The sequence below is a fragment of the Amphiprion ocellaris genome, chromosome 12, assembly GCF_022539595.1.
Source record: "Amphiprion ocellaris isolate individual 3 ecotype Okinawa chromosome 12, ASM2253959v1, whole genome shotgun sequence".
In the NCBI taxonomy this organism is placed as follows: Eukaryota; Metazoa; Chordata; class Actinopteri; family Pomacentridae; genus Amphiprion; species Amphiprion ocellaris.
The window spans coordinates 921,497-939,686 of record NC_072777.1 but is presented as its reverse complement, the minus strand read 5'-3'; the positions used below and the strand labels follow the sequence as shown (position 1 = coordinate 939,686).

The window sequence follows — 18,190 nt, the reverse complement described above, 5'->3', positions numbered from 1 at the left end:
AAAAGGCACAAAACCACCACTAAAAGGTACAAAACCACCACTGAAAGGCACAAAACCACCAGTAAAAGGCACAAAACCACCAGTAAAAGGCACAAAACCACCAGTGAAATGCACAAAACCACCAGTAAAAGAAACAAAACCACCACTAAAAGGTACAAAACCACCACTGAAAGGCACAAAACCACCAGTAAAAGGCACAAAACCACCAGTAAAAGGCACAAAACCACCAGTGAAATGCACAAAACCACCAGTAAAAGAAACAAAACTACCACTAAAAGGTACAAAACTACCAGTAAAAGGCACAAAACCACCAGTGAAATGCACAAAACCACCAGTAAAAGAAACAAAACCACCACTAAAAGGTACAAAACCACCACTGAAAGGCACAAAACCACCAGTAAAAGGCACAAAACCACCAGTAAAAGGCACAAAACCACCAGTGAAATGCACAAAACCACCAGTAAAAGAAACAAAACTACCACTAAAAGGTACAAAACTACCAGTAAAAGGCACAAAACCACCAGTAAAAGGCACAAAACCACCAGTAAAAGGCACAAAATCACCACTAAAAGAAACAAAACTACCAGTAAAAGGTACAAAACCACCACTAAAAGGTACAGAACTACCACTAAAAGGCACAAAATCACCACTAAAAGAAACAAAACTACCAGTAAAAGGTACAAAACCACCACTAAAAGGTACAAAACCACCAGTAAAAGTCACAAAACCACCACTAAAAGGTACAAAACTACCAGTAAAAGGCACAAAACCACCACTAAAAGGTACAAAACCACCAGTAAAAGTCACAAAACCACCACTAAAAGGTACAAAACTACCAGTAAAAGGCACGAAACGACCACTAAAAGAAACAAAACCACCAGTAAAAGGCACAAAACCTCCACTAAAAGAAACAAAACCACCAGTAAAAGGCACAAAACCTCCACTAAAGGGCATGAAATAATCAAAAGAGGTCAAATTAATGCTAAAAAAAAAAAATGACCACATTTCTGATTTTGTGTCCATTTATGTTGATTTTGCATCTTTTTGCAGTGGTTTTAAGTATTTTTGTGAAGATTCTGAGTCTTTCTCTGATGATTTTGCTTCTTTCTGAGGTCATTTTGTGTCTTTTAATGGTGATTTTATACCTTTTGCTTTAGTTTTAAATGCTTTGGAGGTGATTTTACATTTTTTTTGTTAATTTTGCATCTTTTTATGGTTGTTTTTTGCCTTTTTGTGGTGATTTTGCATCTTTTTATTGTGATTTTCAGTCTCTTTATGGTGATTCTGAGTCTTTTTATGGTGATTTTGCATCTTTTTGGACTAATTTGTGTCTTACAGCGATGATTTAATTTATTTTCCAATGATTTTGCTTTCTTTTAGTTGATTGTGACTGTTTTTGTGGTTGTTTTGTGCCATTGTGTGGTAATTTTATGTCTTTTTATGGTGATTTTGCATCATTATGTGGTGATTTTGACTCTTTTTGTGGTCATTTTCTGCCTTGTTGTTTGTTGGAATCCAGAAAGTTTGGCTTTATTTCTGATCTTTGAGTTGAAATGAGTGAAGTTTAGGATGTTGAGCTGCTTGTTTATGGAACCCACTTCTGAGTATGTACACATCGCTACCTAGGTTGGTAGGATCTAGGAGTAATAGCAACAACCACTGGACACGGGTATATGTTGCTATTGTGGACTTTTAGTTTTAGAAAACTATTTACACAGTACACAACATCATATCAATACAATACCTATGGGACCAATAAACTAAGAAAAACACATCAAATTGAAGTTATTCCGGTGGAACTGGTTCGTTGTGGATCCAATCAGAGTTCAGGTCAGTAAGTCAGGAGAGTAGTCAAAGTCTAGGAAGAGTATCTAAGTAGGCTGTCGTTGGTGTCGGTCAGTAGGACTGACACAATCCTACCACAGAATCCACTGGATGGTGTGGTGGAGGCTCAAAGTTCCACTGGGAGGTTCACCATCAACTGGATCACTGGTCAACCCCGTTGGACACCAGGACTGGAGTTTCACATTTTCCAGGCATCAAATAAGACCTGACCTGTATTTACAAAACAGCTCTATAGTCCAGGTTCTAATGCAATATCATCCAATGAGATTCATTCAAAGTGTTGTACAACATTAAAATTCATCTTTTCTGATAGGAAAAACAAAATACTATAGTTTACAAGTCGATAACCAGTTATTTTCATAATAAATGCTTCATAGTGTCAGGATATACCATTTTAACCAACTGTAATTACAATAAAGTGCAACTGTATGATCACATTCTACCAATGAATTCACTTATTTATAAAGGACACATCACCCTTTAAGGTAAAGTGAGTAACTTGTATTCTTCCAGGTGTATTGTCTCTCTATTTAACCCTTTGGAGCATAGGATCGGAGATTTTAATGAGATAAATGAATTACATTGTTTTAATTAACAAATTTAACATAAATTACAGCTTTGCTGCTTTTATCCATCCTAATTGACTTAAATGACATTTTCCCTTTCAGCTGAGTCTGGTTTTAACCTTCAGTCACATACAAGGAAGCTGACTTAGCACTTCACAGTAAAAGTCTCACAGTGTGCTTATTTTAGCGATACAAGACGGATTAATATGAATTATCAAGTCAAACTATCAAATAAATGCTTTTTATTGTAGCATTCTCCAAAAACAACATAAAATGTGCAACACACGGTAGCATGTAGCTAGCATGGTCTATTTCCCCATATACACTCATTAGGAACTCAGCAGGAGCTAGCTAAGGCGGTTTAATTAGCAGAAAACAGGACGATTAAAAGTGTTTCTTCAACGGTTCTCCAGCCTCTAAAATGAATTTCAATCAGTTTAAATCATCCACTAAGTCATTTATTGGTTTTCGTGCAAGACGAGCAGGTTTTCATACCTTTTTCTCTTGTTTTCAACTCTCACGGCAGCAGCATTAGCGATGTCAAGCTACGTCGAATGTTTTAGCGCACTATTTCCTGTCGCATTCAAAATAAAGTTCCGGTTTTCAAAATAAAACCCACAGTACTCATAAACGTAAGGTGGAAATAACTAATGATCAGAAATAAATAAAAATGGTTATTTAACCCTTTTTTAGGCGGGTTACATTTACATGCAGATATTTTTATCTAATGGTCATTCTATAATACTATTATTAACTATTCTGAAAAAGCTGCATTTGTGACTTCAAGTTTAATCTAAATGAGCGAATACGAATCTTTTTTGTTTACTGTTTTACAGCCAGTGGTTGGATTTTATTCCTGAAATTGAAATGATTTAAATCTGACAGCGTCCAGTCAGAAGAACAGAAAAACAGTTTTCTCTGCTGCAGCCAATTTTAAACAGTCTGACATCTTACATAACAGATCTATAATCTATAATCTATATCTGTATCTCTATCATCAGTAACTCTCCAGAGATCTGATCTTCTCCTGGTGATTCTGGAATCTGCTGAATAATTAATTAGAGTTCTTGAAATGCTCCAGAGAATAAATGATAAATAAATGTAGCTCCAGGAGAAGAGACGTATAAAATAAAAGTGTTGCTTCTAATTTATTTATTTATCTATTGAATAATTGGATCCTGTTGGAGGTTTTAGGCGGTCGGATCAGAAGACAGAAATCTGCTCTAATGAGCTCCACTGAGCCGATTTCATCACAACCTGAACCACAAACACTCAGAGTAACGCAGAATAAAAACAGGTTCAGAGCTCAGATTTAAAGCACAGAACTCTACAAATAAGATTCAAGAAAATGAAAATATAATGACACTTCATCATGACACTTCCTGTCCCCTGATTTTGCTTCTTTCTGAGGTCATTTTGCAGGTTTTGATGGTGCTTTTCCACCTTTATATGGTGGTTGTGTGTCATTGTATGGTCATTTTGTGTGTGTTTTGGACCCTTTTGTTTTGATTTCCTACCTTTTTGCAATGATTCTCAGTCTTTTTGTGTTGATTTTGCATCTTTTTGTGGTGGTTTTCTGTGTTTTTGTGTAGATTGAGTCTTTTTCTGATGATTTTGTTTGTTTCTGTAGTAATTTTGCAGGTTTTCATGGTGATTTTGCACCTTTATGTGTATATGTTGTGTGTCATTTTATGAGGATCTTTTTTCTTGTGATTTTGTGTCTTCTCATAGTGATTTTATACATTTTGCAATGGTTTTGAATGCTTTGGAGATAATTTAGCTTTTTTTGTTGATTTTGCAGCATTTTATGGTGATTTTGCATCGTTTTGTGGTCATTTTGTGCCTTTTTGTAGTGATTTTGCATCTTTTTGTGGTGATTTTGCATCTTTTGTGGTCATTTTGTGCCTTTTTGTCGTGATTTTGCATCATTTTATAGTGATTTTATATGTTTTGTAATAATTTTGAATGCTTTAGAGATGATTTTGGATTTTTTTTGTTGATTTTGCATCTTTTTGTGGTGATTTTATGTGTTTTTTTGTTGATTTTGCATCTTTTTGTGGTGATTTTATGCATTTTTGTTGATTTTGCACCTATTTGTGGTGGTTTTCTGTGTTTTTGTGGAGATTCTGAGACTTTTTCTGATGATTTTGCTTCTTTCTGATGTCATTTTGCAGGTTTTCATGGTGATTTTACACATTTATGTGGTGATTTTGTGTCATTTTATAGTCAGTTTGAGTGTGTTTGAGGTGATCTTGTATGCTTGTTTTGATTTCCTGTCTTTTTGTGATGTTTCTGAGTCTTTTTGTGGTTTATCGTTCTGATCGTTTTTATACCATAGAATGATTTTTTACAGCAAAGTCCCGATCATTTACTGAGGACAGATTTAACTGATTTAGGACCAGTTTAGATCCTTTCAGAGTTTTATTTTTAACTGATTTCAGGTGATTTTCATTCATTTTTGTGTCCGCTTGGACAGTTTTTGTGTTTCATAGATCTGTATTTTTATGAAGTTTTTGCCATTTTGGTCAAATTCTGTGGTTTTCTGGACAGATTTAAAGTCATGGAGACATTTTTAGACACATTTAAGTCATTTTGCATAAATTTAAATAATTTTGGATCATTTTTGTTCTTGAAGTTTTCAGTTTTAAGTCGTTTTGATTTTTGTCATTTTGAACACATTTCCAGTCATCCGTTTGGTTGTTGAGGAAATTATTGCCTACTTTGGACAATTTCTAACATCTCATTTTGGGGGGGGGGTAGTTTTGAAGACATTCTGAACAAATTTGGAGCCATTTTAGACCATTTTAAAGTCATTCTGAACAGTCTTTGTATTTTAGACTGTCATTTGTGACAAATACTGAGTCATTTTAAACCATTTTTTATGTAAGTTTGGACACATTTTTGTCATAGCAGAAGTTTTCAGCTTTAAGTCAGTCAGATTTTTGTCATTTTTAAGGCTTTCTGTTATTTCACACATTTCAATTCATTTCAAGGCAGATTTTAAGTAATTTTGGACACTTTAGTCAATTTGCATAAAATTTAAGTCAATTCGGACAAATTTGGAGCCATTTTAGACCATTACTGTGTCATTTTGGACGCATTTTATTTCACACACATTTCAAGTCATTTTGAGGCAGATTTGAAGTCATTCTGGGAACATTTTTGGCATTTTGGACAGTTTTTCCTTACGATGACCAATTTCTTCAACATCCATCTGGTTGTTCACCATCTAATGAGGCCACGAGTCGATGCAGGCTGTGTGTGTGTGTGTGTGTGTGTGTGTGTGTGTGTGTGTGTGTGTGTGTGTGTGTGTGTGTGTGTGTGTGTGTGTGTGTGTGTGTGTGTGTGTGTGTGTGTGTGTGTGTGTTGCGTGTGTGTGTGTGTGTGTGTGTTGCGTGGGAGTTGTCAGAGACGCTGCCTCCAAACACAGGGAGGATTGTGAGAATTTGTGCTTCTACATCTCCACGTGCCAACGACAGCATGAGGCTGTTTGTGTAGCAGCGCTGTGTGTTGCAGTGTGTGTGTTGCAGTGTGTGTGTTGCAGTGTGTGTGTGAGTGCGTGGGAGGCTGGATCTCCCGGTGGGACGGACTGCTGCTGCAGCACCGAGGAAGAAGAGGCAAAAACATTCAGATAAAACCTGAACAGGAGCTGCAGCTGATTTTAAATCCAACATTTAATGATGACAAACACTGAAAATTATTAAAAAAAAATAAAAAATTCCGATTTATCACAAGAACACATCTGACTGCAGTCACAGATCAGAAAACGAGAATAACTAGCACACAAATATAAAGAATAAACCAGGAAACTTTATCAGTGATCATAGTTCTACCTTCATACTGGAATATTTGCAGAGTTCCACAGAGGTGGATCCAGATTTATCACTTCTTAATGGACTTTTTCCATCATTTCTGAGCCTCAGAACTTCATCAGTGAAGCAGATAGAACCATGACATTTAGGAGGAAAACACATTCAATTCAATTCAATCCAATCCAATTCAATTCAATTCAATTTTATTTATATAGTACCAATTAAAAGTCAAATTGTCTCAAGACGCTTTATAGAACCCATATGCCTGACCCGAGAACCATCTGAGTTCTAGGAAAAACTGCAACTAAAATGGCAAATAAGGTTGAAAAATTAACACAAAAATGACCAAAATTATCACAAAAGGACACAAAATCACTCCAAAAAGAGCCAAAACTACCCTAAAAGATTCAAATATGCCAGGAAAAAACACCCAAAATCACCACAAAAAGTACCAGAAATACCACAAAACAGGGGAAATTGTGTCAAAAACTCAAATCTGGCTCAAAAAACATGCAAAATTACCACAAAAATGGCCAAAATTACCACAAAAACAGCCAAAAACCACATTGAAAGGTTCAAATATTCTAGGAAAAACACCCAAGATCACCACAAAAAGTACCAGAATTACCACAAAACAGGGGAAACTGCAACAAAAACTCACAAAATCACCACTTAAAGAGCCAAAATTACACTGAAACATTCAAATATGCCAACAACAATATGGAAAGTCACCACAAAAATTTTCAAATTTACCACAAAAAGGACCAAAACTACCACAAAAAATTGCAACAAAAACTCAAACTCAGCACAAAAAAAAATCAACCAAATAGGACTCAAGTTCCTTCCTGACCTCCTCAGAACATCTGGTTCTTCATCTCCAGTACCTTTATCAATGATCAGAGTTCTACCTTCATACTGGGAATATTTCCAGAGTTCCAGGTCCTTGAAGTCCATAGAGGAGAACTTCCCCTGGAGAAAGTTCTAGAGTAGACCTACCGACAACTGTCCAGTTGTCGGTAGGTCTACTCTAGAACTTTCCCCAGTTGTCAGTAGGTCTGCTCTAGAACTTTCTCCAGTTGTCGGTAGGTCTACTCTAGAACTTTCTCCAGTTGTCAGTAGGTCTACTCTAGAACTTTCTCCAGTTGTCAGTAGGTCTACTCTAGAACTTTCTCCAGTTGTAGGCAGGTCTACTCTAGAACTTTCTCCAGTTGTCAGTAGGTCTACTCTAGAACTTTCTCCAGGGGAAGTTCTCTTTCCTGCTTCCAGTGTTTAAGTTTAGTCTCACTTAGAACATTCCAGGTCCTTGAAGTCCATAGAGGAGGGTCCAGATTTATCACTTTTTAATGGACTTTCTCCATCATTTCTGAGCCTCAGAACTTCATCAGTCCAGCAGATAGAACCATGACATTTAGGAGGAGAAACACAACTGAGTTCTGGGAAAAACTGACACCAGATCAGTTTAAATCCATCCAGGTCTCACAGTCTGAAGAAGATCAGGAGTCAAATAAACTAGAAAAATACACAAAAACTGTTGATAGGATGCAGATTATTCTATGTAGAAATCCAGATGATGCAGAGATTCTGTTAATATTAGACAGGATTCTTCTGTATTTAGCAGTAATTCATATTCACGTACAGATCTGAACATGCAGATGTTGCACCAGATGTTTGCTCTACTGATATTACACAAATTATCGTTTATGTAGAAAAGATTTGGCCTGAAACATCAGAATAGGTGTGACTGCAGTGATGCTGCACCAGAATGAAATATGACGGTTATCTGTCAGGTTACTGAGCTTTTTAGTTTCATCTTTTGCAGATGTATGGATTCATAAACACATACGAAAACAGGAAATTAAACTTCTGCCGTGTTGGAGGTGCAGAAACGTGCACACTAATGCTGCACAGATTCTCCTATATGTAAATAAAAACATTATATTTTACAGACTTTAATATAGAAAATATCAGAGAACGTAGACGTTTGAATGCAGGAGTTAAATCTGACAGTTAGTGGTTATTTCTACAGCAGTAGAGCAGCTGGTTTTTGCAGCTCACATGACATGTTTGGATCCATGCACAGATATCAAAACAGGAAATTAAACTGCTGCAGAAACATGCACGCTGATGCTGATAGTGCACAAGTTCCTGTGGGTGTGATGGTTACTGTTTATTAGAAAACACTGGCTGAAGGTTTGAATGTGTTGTTTGTTTGTTTTTTTTTACATGAGATGAATATGACGGTTGTTTTTCAGCATATTGATCTTTTTAGTTTTAGTTTTTTAAAGCTCACGTGTTTGACAAAAATGTTCCCAAAATGACTCAAAAATTAACCAGAATGACATAAATCTGTTCTGAATGAATTGATAATGATCAAAAATGACTGAAAACTTGCAGTGAGACAAAATTTGTCCAAGATGCTTCAAAAATGATCAGAAATTATTCAAAATGTGTCTAAAATGGCTTGAAAAATGATCCAAAATTGCAGAAAAATTTCCAGAAAAGGCCTAAAATGACGAGAATTTGTTCAGAAGGACATGAAAATAATCTAAAATGATCCAAAATCTATTTGATATTCTCTCAGATGATTAAAAATGAACCAGAATGACTGAAAATTTGCAGAATGACACGAAATTTGACCAAGATGCTTCAAAAATGATACAAAATGACTCAAAAACTGTGTAAAATGGCTTGAAATTTGTCCACAATCACACAAAAGTCATCAGAAATGACAAAAAATTGGTTGTTTTTAAAGCAGGAGAGCAGCTGGTTTGGTTTTACATGATGTGAATGGATCCATGCACAGATATCAGAACAGGAAATGAAACTGTTGCAGAAACGTGCACGCTGATGCTGCTCGTGCACAGATTCCTGTAGAAATTACTGATGACAGAAACTGAATGAGGTGAGTTTAGGGAAACATGACGGTTGTTTTTAAGGCAGTAGAGCCTTTTATTTTGTATTCTTGCAGCTCACAGGAAGTGATGGGAGTCACATCAGGACAAACACTACTGCTGCTGTCTGGAGGTGCAGAGACGTGCACGTTAATGCTGGTAGTGCACAGATTCTTCAATATGTAGAAATTAAGATTCAGCACAGATGAGTCTATATGTAGAAACACGTTAATATTCTGCTGATTCCCGTGTGTTTATGGAAAAACTGACAGAAAATAAATATAAAATGATCAACATTCATCATTTATCTTTAAATATTAACAACATATTTGAACATTGAATGTTTTCTTTAAGGAGGCAGAGACGTTTATTTCTGTATTCAGCTGCAGAGTGGAGCTAAAGATGCTAAACATGAATCAGACGTCCTCATAGAGGAGGAAGGAGGAGGGAGGAGGATGGAGGTGGAGGAGGGAGGAGGAGGGAGGAGGTGGAGGAGGGAAGAGGTGGAGGAGGTGGAGGAGGGAGGAGGTGGAGGAGGTGGAGGAGGGAGGAGGAGGAGGTGGAGGAGGTGGAGGAGGAGGGAGGGAGGAGGAGGAGGAGGAAGTGAGTGATGGAGGGGGGAGGAGGAGGAGGAGGAGGGAGGAGGAGGGAGGAGGTGGAGGAGGAGGTGGAGGAGGGAGGAGGTGGAGGAGGTGGAGGAGGAGGGAGGGAGGAGGAGGAGGAAGTGAGTGATGGAGGGGGGAGGAGGAGGAGGAGGAGGAGGAGGGAGGAGGTGGAGGAGGGAGGAGGTGGAGGAGGTGGAGGAGGAGGTGGAGGAGGTGGAGGAGGGAGGAGGAGGAGGTGGAGGAGGTGGAGGAGGAGGGAGGGAGGAGGAGGAGGAGGAAGTGAGTGATGGAGGGGGGAGGAGGAGGAGGAGGGAGGAGGTGGAGGAGGGAGGAGGTGGAGGAGGAGGTGGAGGAGGTGGAGGAGGGAGGAGGTGGAGGAGGTGGAGGAGGAGGGAGGGAGGAGGAGGAGGAAGTGAGTGATGGAGGGGGGAGGAGGAGGAGGAGGAGGGAGGAGGTGGAGGAGGTGGAGGAGGTGGAGGAGGGAGGAGGTGGAGGAGGTGGAGGAGGAGGTGGAGGAGGGAGGAGGTGGAGGAGGGAGGAGGTGGAGGAGGTGGAGGAGGAGGTGGAGGAGGGAGGAGGAGGAGGTGGAGGAGGAGGGAGGGAGGAGGAGGAGGAAGTGAGTGATGGAGGGGGGAGGAGGAGGAGGAGGTGGAGGAGGGAGGAGGTGGAGGAGGTGGAGGAGGGAGTAGGGAGGAGGTGGAGGGAGGAGGTGGAGGAGGGAGGAGGTGGAGGAGGAGAGGGAGGAGGAGGAGGAGGAGGGAGGAGGTGGAGGGAGGAGGGGGAGGTGGAGGAGGAGGGAGGAGGAGGTGGAGGAGGAGGGAGGAGGTGGAGGGAGGAGGGGGAGGTGGAGGAGGAGGAGGATGGAGGGAGGAGGTGGAGGAGGAGAGGGAGGAGGTGGAGGAGGGAGGAGGAAGGAGGTGGAGGAGGATGGAGGGAGGAGGAGGAGAGGGAGGAGGAGGAGGAGGTGGAGGAGGGAGGAGGGAGGAGGTGGAGGAGGAGAGGGAGGAGGAGGAGGGAGGAGGTGGAGGAGGTGGAGGGAGGAGGGAGGAGGTGGAGGAGGAGAGGGAGGAGGAGGAGGGAGGAGGTGGAGGAGGTGGAGGGAGGAGTGGGAGGTGGAGGAGGAGGGAGGAGGAGGTGGAGGAGGAGGGAGGAGGTGGAGGGAGGAGTGGGAGGTGGAGGAGGAGGGAGGAGGAGGTGGAGGAGGAGGAGGAGGGAGGAGGATGGAGGGAGGAGGAGGAGGAGGAAGTGAGTGATGGAGGGAGGAGGGGGAGAAAAGAGGGCGGAGCCTCCAACTGCAGCAGAATAATGAGGGCGAGAGAGAGACGGGGGAGAGAGAGGGAGGCAGCATCACTGCAGAACCTCTCATTGATAAAGTAGCAGCGGTGAGAGCCGAAGGACTCAATTGCATGATGCTGTCAGACACACACTGACACACACACACACACAGACACACACACACTGACACACACACACACACACACTGACACACACACTCAGTAACACAAACTGACATGAACACCTCCTTCGTCTGGGATTCTGGCTTTAGTTCAGAGAAACACCTGTAACTGCTGCTGCACCAGAGAGACTGCAGCAGGACCAGGATCAGAACCAGAACCAGGGCCAGGACTAGAACCAGGACTAGAGCCAGGACCAGGACCAAGACCAGGATCAGGATCAGAACCAGAACCAGAACCAGGATCAGAACCAGAACCAGGACCAGAACCAGGACCAGAACCAGGACCAGGACTAGAACCAGGACCAGAACTACCAGCATCATAGAGAAGCAGCTGATGGATGCAGATATAAAGTCAAACAGCACCAGGAGCTGCTGTCCTCCTCCTGTCTGACTATTGATGCTCCAGTGATCTGTTTCATCGCCTCCTGAATCCTGACTCCTCTCTCCTTCCTCCTCCTCTCATCTCTCCTTTTCGTGTTCTTCAGCTGCAGCTCCTCCTCAGACTTCGACTGTTCCTCTGTCCGTCATCCTGGGATCCACGGAGGCGACCGGAACGCCGCCGTCGGCCATGAAGACCGGAGGAGGAGGAGGAGGAGGAGGGGGGGAGAAGACGGCCTCCTTCTCCTTTAAGAAGTGTTCAGCGTTCCAGTTCGTCAAGAGGAAGGTGAGTCTGCAGACTCTCACATGGTGGAGGGATGATGTCATCATGGAGCTTTAACCAGTTACAGTGTGTGTTCACAGTGTGTGTTCACAGTGTGTGTTTACAGTGTGTGTTTACAGTGTGTTCACAGTGTGTGTTTACAGTGTGTTCACAGTGTGTTCACAGTGTGTGTTTACAGTGTGTTCACAGTGTGTGTTTACAGTGTTCACAGTGTGTGTTCACAGTGTGCGTTCACAGTGTGTTCACAGTGTGTGTTTACAGTGTGTGTTTACAGTGTGTTCACAGTGTGTGTTTACAGTGTGTGTTCACAGTGTGTGTGTTCACAGTGTGTTTACAGTGTGTGTTTACAGTGTGCGTGTTTACAGTGTGTGTGCTCACAGTGTGTGTGTTTACAGTATGTTCACAGTGTGTGTTCACAGTGTGTGTGTTTACAGTGTGTTCACAGTGTGTTTACAGTGTGTGTTCACAGTGTGTGTTCACAGTGTGTTCACAGTGTTTACAGTGTGTGTTTACAGTGTGCGTGTTTACAGTGTGTGTTCACAGTGTGTTCACAGTGTGTGTTTACAGTGTGTGTGTGTGTGTTTACAGTGTATGTGTTTACAGTGTGTGTGTGTGTGTGTGTGTGTATGTGTGTGTGTGTGTGTGTGTGTGTGTGTGTGTGTGTGTTTACAGTGTCTGTTAACAGTGTGAGTTTTTACAGTGAGTTTACAGTGTGTGTTTACAGTTTGTGTGTTTACAGTGTTGGTGTTTACAGTGCGTGGTTGCAGTGCGACAACACAATACAACACAACACGATACAACAACGCAACACAACAACACAGCACAACACGATACAACAACACAACATGATACAACACAACACGATACAACACAACACAACATGATACAACAACACAACAGCACAATACGATACAATAACACAACACGACACGACACAACACGACACAACACGATACAACACAATACGATACAACAACACAACACGATACAACACGATACAACACAACGACACAACACAACATGATACAACAACACAGCACGATACAACACAACACGATACAACACAACACAACATGATACAACAACACAGCACGATACAACAACACAGCATGATACAACAACACAACACGATACAACACAACACGACACAACAACACAACACGATACAACACAGCATGATACAACAACACAACACGATACAACAACACAACACGATACAACAACACAACACAACACACACAACAACACAATACAACAACACAACAGCACAACACAAAATGATACAACACAACATGACACAACACAATACAACAACACAACATGACATCACTGATTCTTCACAAACTGAGGAAATAATGTGTCGCTGTTGTGTGTTTACTGGTTGTGTGTTTACTGGTTGCGTGTTGACTGGTTGTGTTGCTGTTGTGTGTTTAGTGGTTGCGTGTTGACTGGTTGTGTTGCTGTTGTGTGTTTACTGGTTGTGTGTTTACTGGTTGTGATCTCAGTGTGTGTCTGTCTCAGATGGTGTGTGTCTTTGTGGCTGTTTTGTGTCTCTTTGTGGCTGTCTTGTGTATCTTTGTCGTTGCTTTGTGTATCTTTGTGGCTGTATTGTGTCTCTTTGTGGCTGTCTTGTGTCTCTTTGTGGCTGTATTGTGTGTCTTTGTGGCTGTTTTTTAGGGCTTTGCGGTCGTTTTGTGTGTCTTCGTGGCTGTTTTTTGTGTCTTTGTGGTCGTTTTGTGTCTCTTCGTGGCTGTTTTTTGTGTCTTCGTGGCTGTTTTTTGTGTCTTTGTGGTCGTTTTGTGTCTCTTTGTGGCTGTTTTGTGTCTCTTTGTGGCTGTTTTGTGTGGTTTAAATTTTCCAGGATGTTTCTCCAGCTTCAGATTCTCTGTCATTCTGATCAGTTTAAACTTTAAATAGGAATCTAGAAAGCGTAACGTAGATCTGATGGATGTGAACGAATGAAATCTGGAGCGACTCGTCACACCGAATACAAACACAAAAACAGATTCCTGCAGTCCAGATCTGAACCAACTTCTAACAGACACACCTGATGATGTCATCTCAGGTGAGATTAGAGTTTTTTTTGACATTTTTAATGTCAGCAGGACTTCAGCATCAATTATCACTAATTAACCTGTCAACACTATTCAGCTCTAACGGCTGTTACACAACTAACGGTGTCGACAAGTCACTGCATGGACACACAATCCTCACTAACACACAACGCTCACTACAAACACACAACCCTCACTGCAGACACACAACAGTCCTGCAGTGACTAAGACTTTCCAGAGGAGCTGTGTCACGACCAGCAAAACCTCAGAGTGTGTGTGTGTGTGTGTGTGTGTGTGTGTGTGTTTGTGTGTGTGTGTGTGTGTGTTCGTGCGTGTGTTTGTGTGTTTGTGTGTGTGTGTGTGTGTGTGTGTGTGTGTGTGTGTGTGTTCTTGCGTGTGTTTGTGTATGTGTGTGTGTGTAGGTGTGTGTGTGTGTGTTCGTGCGTGTGTTTGTGTGTGTGTGTGTGTGTGTGTTCTTGCGTGTGTGTGTGTATGTGTGTGTGTGTGTTTGTGTGTGTTCGTGCGTGTGTTTGTGTGTTTGTGCATGTGTGTGTGTGTGTGTGTGTGTGTGTGTTCTTGCGTGTGTTTGTGTATGTGTGTGTGTTCGTGCGTGTGTGTGTGTTTGTGTCTGTGTGTGTGACTCACACACCGCAGCGTGTTGCAGCTCGTCGGTTGGAATGAAAACCGACTCCAGCAGGTCAGCAGGAAAACAAGCTGCTGCTGGATCAGAAACGTTCTGGACGAGTCTTTTATTTTGTGTGTTTCTGGATCAGTCGTTGTGTATCGCACCTCCTGACGCACAAACACACTCTGATCCTGCAGCAGCTTCTTTAGCATCCCTGCAGAGCTGCACACGGCTTCATGTCTGTGATGTTAGCAGAGAAACACTGAAATCATTTCCTCCTGGATCAGGAAGATTTAGAGCTGCAGCCCTGAATCTGATCCAGAAAGACGGAATAAATGATCCAGAAATACGAAAAGGAGACGAGTCGAGATGGACAGAAAAGAATGTAGAAGCAGAAATACGACAGAACTGAAACCACAAACACACATGAATGCTTTACTGCAGGGTAGGAGCAGCCTGACGGGGAAGGTCTGGTAAATTTAACTACACAAAACACCACAAAGACACAAAACAACCACAGAGAGACACAAAACAACCACAAAGAGACACAAGATATCCAGAAATAGACACAAAATATCCAGAAATAGACACAAAACAACCACAAAGAGACACAAAACAACCACAGAGACACAAAACGACCACAAAGAGACACAAAACAGCCACAAAGAGACACAAAACATCCAGAAATAGACACAAAACAACCACAGAGACACAAAACAACCACAAAGAGACACAAAACAACCACAAAGAGACACAAAACAACCACAGAGACACAAAACAACCACAAAGAGACACAAAACAACCACAAAAAAAACAAAAAACAACCACAAAGAGACACAAAACATACAGAAATAGACACAAAGCAACCACAGAGACACAAAACAACCACAAAGAGACACAAAACAACCACAAAGAGACACAAAACAACCACAGAGACACAAAACAACCACAAAGAGACACAAAACAACCACAAAGAGACACAAAACAACCACAAAGAGACACAAAACAACCACAGAGACACAAAACAACCACAAAGAGACAAAAAGAGACACAATGAATGATGTAGAAATCTGTGACTAAAACACATGGAGGTAAAAGAGTCCTGAAAACAGAAGGTGTGGAGATGTGAGATGTTCTCCTTGAATGAATGAATCCCGTATTTCTACAGATCCAGTCCAGGAGAGCAGATCTTCATCAGGGTTCATGTTAGAACTATGAGTGATGTTTAAACCTGGTGCCTCACCTGTGCAGGTGCGTAGATGGATGAGGAACCCGAAGGTGAGCGTGGAGAAGTCTCAGGGGAAGAACCTTCTGTATCCGTGTCCCAAGTGTCCGCTGGCCGAGGACTTCTGGTTCCACCACTTCAACTCTCCGTACGGCTGCTGCCACTATTCAGGCCTGCAGGGAGGAAACTTCTACCACCAGGAGCCCTGCTCTCCATGTTCTCCATGTTCTCCATGTAGACCTGCTGCTGGACCAAACCCTGGAGACAAGAACAAGACCTGCAAGGTACAGGACACACAACGACACTCTAGAACACAATATAACACACTATAACAAAATACAAGTCACATAAATAACACACAGTTTGTTTCTAATAAACTGAGACGTCTTTTCTCATTAATTTCTCTGTAAAACGTTAATCTTTGACATCTTTCTGCAGCTCAGGAACTTCTTGTTCCACATCAGAAGCTGTAAAACTCTCAGATGTTTAGTTTGGCTGCTGCTCTCCTATTGGCTGGGATCCAGGTCACATGGTTCAGGGTTACATCACATGAAGGTCAACCTGACGTCTTTCACCCACAAATCCACATCTAACAGCGTTTACTTTCATTTTCTGCTCGTCTGCTGATGATTATCAAAATAAAAGACTGAGAAAAGTTCAGAACTAGTAAATTAGGAGGAAATAAAACAAATAAAATAAAATATATTCATTAAAAACTATTTACTGTTGGCTTTTATTTTCTGCTCATTTATACTCTGTGAATAAAAACAGCAAAACAATACATAACACAAGAATAAATAGATGAACATGATGTTTTGAACATCATTATCAAAACGTCACGTTTTTGAGACGTTTTGGGATCATTTTTGATAAGTTTCAAGTCATTTTGGACGTTTTTTTGTGGGTTTCTGAATATTTTGAGTTCATTTGGATTTTTTTTTACCATTTTGTGGAAGTTTTGAGCCATTTTGTGTTTTTGTTTTCAATTTGGGACATTTAGCTGTCATTTCTGACATATATTTGACCGTTTCAAGCCATTTTGACATTTCTTTTTTGACCTTTTTGACAAGATTCGGGTCATTTTGGACTCAAGACTTCTACATTTAAATGTGTGAGGAAATCCACAGTAATATTTAAAAAAATATAAAAACTGATCCACTGTGGAAAATAGATGAGGCAGAAGTCTGAGTTTTTTGTTTGTTTTATTTGTATTTTGGGTCTCATTTCAGTTGATGTTATTGTCTTTTTGTTGTCTTGTTGTCGTACCTGGAAGCTGAGAGGAAAGTTTTTGATTTATCAGTCCATCTAACTTCATGTCTGGTCATGAACTCTGAGTAAAAACGACGAGATAAAACATGAAATCAGAGATAGATGCTTCAGTTTGTCTTCTTTTTCCTCATTTTGTGTCTTGTTTTTTGAATATTGTGTTTTGTTTTGGTCATTTTGTGTCTCATTCTTCTAGTTTACAGTCATTTTGATCATTGTATGACTTGTTTTTCCTGTTTTGTCTTGTTTTGTTTCTTATTTTGGCACGTTTTTCTCATTTTATGTCTTGTTTTGTGTCTCCTTTTTGTTGTTCTGTGTTTTGTTTATCTCATTTTGTCCCTTTTTTGCAATTTCTATCATGTTTTTCGTGTCTTGTGTTTTCTTCTGGTCATTTTGTGTTTCATTCCTCTTGTTTTGAGCCTCACTTGTGTCAGTTTTTCCAGTGTTTCCTGTTTTGTGTCTCATTTTGGTCATCTTTGGCCTTGTTTTTCTCGTTTTATGTCGTTGCATTTTTCCGGGATATTCTAACGTTCAGTTACAGTCATGAACTCTGAAAGAATCAGATACAAACGGATGAAATGAGTTTCCTCTGTAGGAAGTCTGGGCTTGGATTTTAGAAGAAAGGGTGAGAAGGTTGGACATCAGGGGAGCTGCTGAGATAGTTCAACATCTGATCAGGGTTTCTCCTGGCTGGAGGTTTTCTGTAAACTAGGAAGAAACCTGGAGTTGTCTGGAAGGATTTTATATCTCATCTGGCCCAGGAACCCCACAGGATCAAGCAGGAGAAAACTGGAAAATGGGAAGAAGGACGTCTGGAAGAACCTGCAGCTACTGAGGAAGAGAAAGAGGAAGAGGAAGAGGAAGAAGAAGAGGAAGAAGAAGAGGAAGAAGAAGAAGAAGAAGAAGAAGAAGAGGAAGAGGAAGAGGAAGAAGAAGAGGAAGAAGAAGAAGAAGAAGAAGAAGAAGAGGAAGAAGAAGAAGAAGAAGAAGAAGAAGAAGAAGAAGAAGAAGAAGAAGAAGAAGAAGAAGAAGAAGAAGAAGAAGAAGAAGAAGAAGAAGAAGAAGAAGAAGAAGAAGAAGAAGAAGAAGAAGAAGAAGAAGAAGAAGAATAATCCTCCTGGTCACGTCTAGTTCATCTCTAAGAAAGCAGCAGATTGAAGGGTTCAGACAGGAGTGAGGTTCTC

General features: G+C 41.0%; 1 protein-coding gene across 1 annotated transcript in view; it reads left to right on the top strand.

Moving 5' to 3' along the window:
* The first annotated feature begins 11,127 nt into the window (after positions 1-11,127).
* Positions 11,128-18,190, top strand: part of sgk1 (serum/glucocorticoid regulated kinase 1) — a 41,537-nt gene continuing 34,474 nt past the window's right edge. Inside the window, exons 1-2 of the mRNA XM_055016018.1 lie at positions 11,128-11,839; positions 15,767-16,024. Of these exons, the coding sequence (XP_054871993.1) occupies positions 11,744-11,839; positions 15,767-16,024 (354 nt within the window). The 5' untranslated portion in view covers positions 11,128-11,743. The remainder of the gene's footprint in view (positions 11,840-15,766; positions 16,025-18,190) is intronic.